Raw genomic sequence first — 7046 nt, 5'->3', positions numbered from 1 at the left:
ACAATTGGTATGTAAAATTGATAAAAGAGTATTAAATGAGCAAGACAAGCAGTAGAGTGAGCGGTGCTCGGTAATTGCTCCGGGTACCCGTCGCGGCCCCTAGCTGGGTCGTGACAACAAGTTAATTCACAATAGGTGATGATTAAGTTCACAAAATCATCAAACACAACATCTCTTTGGACACTCATCGCTATCGTCTCTAACATGTGACTACCCTTCCATCGCCAAATATATCGATTGTTCTTCTCGATCCATTCACCATGGAAATCAACACCTATTGTTATTGAGTCCCCCGTTAATGCTACCTGAATATATTTTGTTTTTTTTAAAAAAGGTCATGACCGTATAGTAACAAAATACAATAACTTAATGACTTGTTGGAACAGATGAATCAGGTGTCGCAACAAGTGGATTACCTGTTGCAACAAGTACTATCCTTGTTGCACCAACTAACTAATCTGTTGGAGTCAGCTTCAGTTTTTTGAGTTCTGTTTAATCCAAAGACAGTTGAAGATGTCCAACAGATTAGTGAGTTGTTACAACATGTAAATTACTTGTTGCAACAGGTAATACACTTGTTGCAGCAACTAACTAATCTGTTGGAGTCAGCTACAGTTTTTTTTTTTTGGGTCCAGTTTTTGGGTTCTGTTGGACTGAAGCTGAATCCAACGGATCAGTGATTTGTTGCAACAAGTAAGATACTTGTTGCAACAGGTAGTACACTACTTGCAACAACTCACAAATCTGTTGCAACTTATTCATACTATGCATTTAACAACAATTAGTATAGAAGTTGCAACAATTACATAATCTGTTGTAATTGTGGCAGCAACTACAATAGCTGTTGCATAAACTACAGCAGCTTCTGCAGAAACTACAACAGTTGTTGCAAAAATTTAAAAGCTCTTATATAGCAGCTTTAGCACTTGTTGCAACAAGTACAATTGCTACTGTAAATTGTTGGAAAATCAGCAGCAAAACCCACATAAACAATTGAAACAAAACAACAATATTTTACTTACCAAATGAGCGGAAATTACTTCTGAAGTAATGCCCAGCCAAAAAATTGCAAAATCTGCTTGTTTCGTTTTTTTCTTTGTTGAGCAAATTCTTCAAATTGCCGCACCAATAGAAGAAGAAGAAGCAGGGGAAGCAGCAATACTTATGAAGTAATGCCCATGTAGACACTCACGAAATCCAACAAAAAAAATTGCAAATCTGGTGGTTTAGTTTTTTCTTTTGTTGAGCAGATTCTTCAAAATGGAACAGCAATGGATGAAGAAGAAGCAGGGAAGCAGCAATGGAAGATGAGGAAGAAGAATGGAGGGAGAAAAAGAATGAGAACAGGCGGATGGAAAAGAAGAAGAAGAAGGAGGAGGAAGAACGAATCGAGGAAGGAGAAGAAGAACAGAGGAGGGAAAAGAGCAAAAACGGGTGCAGCTATTGGCGCCCTTTTTTTTGGACCCATTTTGGTATTTTAGGGTTTATATTGACTGAGTCAAAGTGTTAAAAATAAAACTTGAGGGCAAAGTGTTAAAAATAAAGTTAACGGTCAAAGTGTTAAAATAAAAACTTTTGGGCAAGGTCAAAATCTCTTAATCACTAATAAAAAAATATCACATCCACTCAATAATTAAAACTTGAGTCTACCTTCGCTCAATAAAAAGACTTAACAACCCATAGATAAATGCCCCTAATTACTAATACACCATGTTGAGTAGATTGACCCATTAAAATTAGAATACAAAACAGAGAGTAAAGAAGATTACATGATAAGAGGAGATGAAAAAGAAAAGAGGGAAGGAGCAGCACAAGAAAAGATCACCGAACACACGCTTAACATAATAGGAAAGATAGCAGGAGCACCATATTCCAACAGAGACGGTGAATTGAGGATGGTGGGACCGTCGAGGCCACAGTTCGTTCTTTTCGGATCATCCATAGTTCAGATCAGTTACAGCAATGGGGGTTGGGGTGCCATTCTCTCTGATATTTATTCCCGCAAAGTATGTCTTCTATTTTTTTTTTTTTTTTTTTTGTTTTGTTTTATCAAACCTATGCTTCATCATTCATATGTTTGATCACCTAAATTGACTAGACATTTTTGACATCTACATTCAAGATCTTTTTATCTCATCCTGGAATTCTATGTATTCCGGTTTTGATTACATCGAACTCTCTCTCTCGGGCCAAAGAAACCGCCAGGCATAAAAGGGAAACATAGGCGTTTTTCTGGTTCTGATGGCAGAGGAGTATTCCGATAGAAAACTATACTTGAGGCTCCGAGTATGTTCACATTGGTTAGAAAAATGAGCGATTACTGCTCAAATAAAAATAGGTAAGGGGAAAAAAAAAGGATAGTGCTCTAATTATATTTATCAAAAATTGAATAAGAATTATGAAACTTAGAAATCAAAAGCTAGGATATCAATTTGGAAAAAGATACTTAATCAACAATGCCAATTAGCTTTATCTTATAAATCAGCCCTGCTTGAGTTGGACAAGTCCTCAAGGGGACTAAGAACCCACTGTATAGAGACAGAATTTGGGGCATGGTGTTCATCTTTATCTCTTTCTGGTAGTGTTTACATGTGGACAACCATCTCACTGTCGCAGAGGATACTGCATTACTTTCTCTGCTTTTGCACATTTTTTTGTTGTGTTAGAAAATGGAATAGAATTTGTTGAAGAAGCTCGTTGACCGTTGTGGGAGTCGCATTAATATGTGTGTTTTAACTGCCCTGATAAGTTGAGATTACGAGGTTATAATTAAATAGGCCTTGTGCTTCAGGATGTCTATGTTTTCCAATAGACTCAAACGTCTCAGATCCTTTTCTCAAGTGATCAACTACATTTCACAAGTAAACCTAGTTGTCTAATGGTAAAGAGACAGTATAGTACATTACATTTCCAATGGCTAATTATTACAAATAATGAAACCCAGGATTATCCATATCCACAATTATTGTCAAACTACTTCCACACTTTGGTTACATTTCTTTCCTTTCATGAAGTTAAGAAAATTACCTTGAAATGTTTCTTGTGCTTCTGGCCTTTCTTAAACTTCACTGAATTCTGATATCAACGAGCCAGTGAGTTGCCACATGTTTTATAATGAAATATCTGCCTGGAGAGGACAACTAGTGCCACATCAAGCATCCTTATTTCACAATGTTTTTCTCTTTACTAATTTGCAATAGTAGGTATTCGTGCTACATAGTTTTTTTAGTTATCAGAGTCTTGAATGTTAAGTTACGCATATCTGTTTTTTCGCAGTGTAGGAATCTTAACAATTCCAGTATTGTCCATTAAGTGATTTTCTTGAAGTCGGAGTGAATTACCCGAGATATAACGGATGAAAGTTTCTTTTGATGACGAATCTTATGACTACAAAACCGTTTTGTATGTTTCGTTTTGGTATTGGCTCCATGTTACTTGGGGAAATTTGAAGTGCTCTCTTGTTGTGATCTTAAAAGTGCTTGTGTTGAGGTTTTCAGGTTCAACATTTACTGTAAAGTACTTCTTATACAAAGTTGTCCCTAATGTACTAACGAATCCTGGCTTAAGCTAGTTTATATCATGGTTTCATTAACTTACACAGTAGAGATTAGAGAGTAATACATTCAACTCTACTGTAGGCTGACATATTATTGCGCGGTTACTATGGTTGGAATTCCAGACGTGCTATACAGGTCCTTGATCAAGTGTTTCCAAAGGTATTGCATCTTATTCCCCAATATCTCTGAGTGTTCAATTCACAAAGTCTTCTTGGATCTCTATCTTTGAGAGCTTTTAAGAATTGAGAATGTCCTATAGAAACCTACTTTTTTTTTTTTTTTTGAAAAAAGGATATCTCACCTGGACATCTGGTATTGGAATATATCTCCACTATACTAACTTTTTGACTTCTTAAATGGTGTTTTTCCTCTTCCAGGATGCAGCTGTTCAGCCCACATTGGTGATTGTTTACTTTGGTGGAAATGATTCAATGGGACCTCATTCATCTGGATTAGGTCCTCATGTACCTCTACCAGAGTACATTGAGAACATGAGAAAAATTGCAACTCATCTCAAGGTAGCTTATTTTACTACAGGAATGGGCTTTTCCATTGTTTCCGAGCCACTGGTTTCTATGTATATCTGGAAAAACATGAACATGTACCTGGTTCAAGACAGCACAATGCCTTATGATATATAATGTTCTGAAAATCTTCACTTAGTTATATACATTGGGTTTCACTTACGTAAACAAACTACATTGGTTATTGATCCTGAATTTTTCTTTTCTTGTTTTCTTTTTGGTGGGGGTGATTAGAGCCTCTCAGAGAATATTCGCATAATCTTTCTCAGTTGTCCACCTGTTGACGAGGTCAGAGTTCGTGAAAATACAAGGTAATTTGATGCCCATCATCAGTTGCATGCTATCTTTTACATTTTTGATGTACTTATTTCCAAGTTTCATTGTCTGAACTGCATTTTCCCCTTTTTCTAATTACTGTGATAAGTTTGTCATATCTTTGCGAACAGTTCATATTTCAGTGAGTTGGTTCGAACAAATGAGTTGTGTCGACAGTATTCTGAGGCCTGTATAGAGCTGTGCAAAGAGATGGATCTTAAGGTTGTTGATCTTTGGACAGCACTTCAGAAAAGAGAAGATTGGTTGACTGCTTGCTTTACGTAAGTCCAGCTAACTATGTGTATCTGCGCTTTTTGTAGAACATCTGCGATCAACTAATTTGTTCCGTTCCCTAAATTTCAGTTATATTCATATCTTATCCTTCTTTATGAAGATGAAATAATTAGCCTCCATTTTTTAGTTAATTTGTTTGTTTTAGACTCAAAAGTTCTTTTATATTTATCTCTAAACTTGGTTGGAAAATCTGTTTTGAGATCTTCAGCATTAGAGCTGAAATTGCTGTTTGTCAATGGGAAAATCTTTCTACACTAGATTTGTGCTGTTTATTAGCATTGCCCACAGAACTAGAACTTCCAGCATTATCTCATAGCTCTAGTTATGTTTTCTGAGTAACTCCAGAAAATACCCTGAAATCAGTTTATGAAAGTGCTATACATGACATAGCTCTGGTACACCAGCTCTAGCTGGATCAGTGTATTTTATTTCCAGTGGTTTGTTCAAGAATACTGAGAGTTATGTTCACTACACTACTTGACAGTATATTTTTGGGGTAGTCATCAATATCGAATGACAATCAAGGTAGAATATCGTCTCAGTGATTTTAGGGCAATTATTTCTCCATTCCCAAAATCTGATTTCTCTGATTGTTTAAATATTTTGTCTTATCTTAGTCTGAATACACAGAAGAAATACTGGTGTATCATGTATGAAGTATAGTTTTCCTGAAATAACGACATCATGTAGAGAATCAGAAAAGCAAAAGGATGAGGCTTTTGCAAATTCCATCTTATCATGTTTGAGCATACATGTCATGAGCATGTTTTTTGATTTGTTGTTTTGTTACAGGGATGGGATTCACTTAGCAGAGGAGGGGAGTAAAATAGTTGTTGAAGAGATCCTCAAGGTTTTTAAGGAAGCTGAGTGGACACCTAGTTTACACTGGAAATCCATGCCAACTGAATTTCCTGAAGATTCACCTTATGATTTAGTTCTTGCGGATGGCAAAACCACAATAAACCCATCTGAGTGGACTTACCATCGACAAATTCAATGGGATTAGATTTCCTATTGCATAATTGAAACATAAAGGGATGTATATGCATAAAACTTGGCCAGTGCAGTTCAGAATGTATCCTATAATTGCAGTTCTACTTTAGTCTCCAGGAGATATAATATTTTCTGTCATTTAAATTATAATTCGTTCCTCCATTTTTCTCCCATCTTAGTTCTTTATTCATAATAGAAGTTTATTGAAATAACTTTTGGGCTAACTAGCCCGTAATAAATGCGTAGTCTGAGATTATGTGATCGTGTCTTCTATCTAGATTGAACAGTGTAGCACTTTTGTTCCTGAAGTTACAGGTATCGCGTAGTTAAAGGATTTGCAGAAGTCTTGAGAAAGGCGAGGCGTGAGTTGAAGAGACATAGTTCTGCCTAACGAGAATCTCTGTTAAGAGTTTTTCTCCTTAGGACTTAAAATTTTGAAATATTCTAACAATGGCAAAGAAAAACCAGACTTGTGTAAATCCACCACTTCTTTTATGGTTTGATTATTCTACGTTCCACTTGAGAAAAGAAGTTTAAAGGCTCATGTGTTAAAGATCACTTCTCGCTCTTTTCCTGTGTATTACGAGCACTTCTAAATATTCGACCTCATTGAGTTATTCCATCATAAGCTAGCAGCCCTTCTTCTCATTCTTCTCGGAGCACGGACGACATCGGTGGACTTGAATTTAAAGGATACAAAGATAGAAGAGTTGGGCTTGAAAGAGAAGAACATTAACGTAACTCAAGTAGATAAACTTAAATTCTTATTCCATTCAATAGTCAAAAATACATTTAGATGAAGAAGAATGGGAGAGAGGGAACTCAAACAAGAAAGCTTACTATTGAAGACATTCAAGCTTCAATTCAAGGTCTAACAGAAAAAAGCAAATCTTAAGCTGGACCTCAATTGCCTCTCCACAAGCCTCAAGGCTGCTATAATACCAATATTCAACTCTCAAAATTTCTTTAATGACAAAAAACAGAAAAGTAAAAGAAAGCTATCCATGAAAAATAAAACATTTTTTTGCGCGGATTGCCCTTCTTTTGGGGTGGTCTTTAAATTTTGCCCCTCATATTTGCGGTCTTTAAATTATGCCTCATATTATTGGTCTTTAATTTTTGCCCTTCGCATTGCAACTCTGAACGTTCACGCAGAAATCATGAGATTCTGAATTCGAACCCCCACTCAAGCATAAATTAAAAAAAAATTGCAAGGCAAGGTTTGGGTCGCGTGTATGCCGGACCCGGCATACACTTGTTAAGGAATTACCAAATTTATGCCGGACCCGGCATACTCATGCCTTATGGGCAGACTTGGCATAAGTATGCCGGGTCCGACATAACTTTGGTAATTCCTTAACAA

General features: G+C 36.4%; 1 protein-coding gene across 1 annotated transcript; it reads left to right on the top strand.

Annotated features, from left to right (window-relative positions):
- Window positions 1–1713: 1713 nt before the first annotated feature.
- LOC132608907 (GDSL esterase/lipase WDL1-like) lies at window positions 1714–5856 on the top strand. The gene is made up of 6 exons (XM_060322697.1): window positions 1714–2006; window positions 3639–3716; window positions 3935–4075; window positions 4316–4392; window positions 4528–4677; window positions 5483–5856. Exons 1-6 carry the CDS (start codon window positions 1770–1772, stop codon window positions 5694–5696), a joined length of 897 nt encoding a protein of 298 aa, XP_060178680.1. The 5' UTR covers window positions 1714–1769; the 3' UTR covers window positions 5697–5856.
- The last annotated feature ends 1190 nt before the right edge of the window (window positions 5857–7046 follow it).

This window comes from Lycium barbarum, chromosome 9 (genome assembly GCF_019175385.1).
Source record: "Lycium barbarum isolate Lr01 chromosome 9, ASM1917538v2, whole genome shotgun sequence".
Lineage (NCBI taxonomy): Eukaryota > Viridiplantae > Streptophyta > Magnoliopsida > Solanales > Solanaceae > Lycium > Lycium barbarum.
Note: the sequence above shows the minus strand (reverse complement) of the source record. Positions and strands in the feature narration are given on the sequence as shown.

What these genes read in the sequence shown, in the direction of transcription:
- LOC132608907 (XM_060322697.1), top strand. Translation starts at nt 1,770, where the DNA reads ATGATAAGAGGAGATGAAAAAGAAAAGAGGGAAGGAGCAGCACAAGAA. An exon ending in AGAGTTCGTGAAAATACAAG is followed by an intron (nt 4,393 to 4,527) that starts GTAATTTGATGC and finishes CTTTGCGAACAG; the next exon opens with TTCATATTTCAGTGAGTTGG. An exon ending in TGGTTGACTGCTTGCTTTAC is followed by an intron (nt 4,678 to 5,482) that starts GTAAGTCCAGCT and finishes GTTTTGTTACAG; the next exon opens with GGATGGGATTCACTTAGCAG.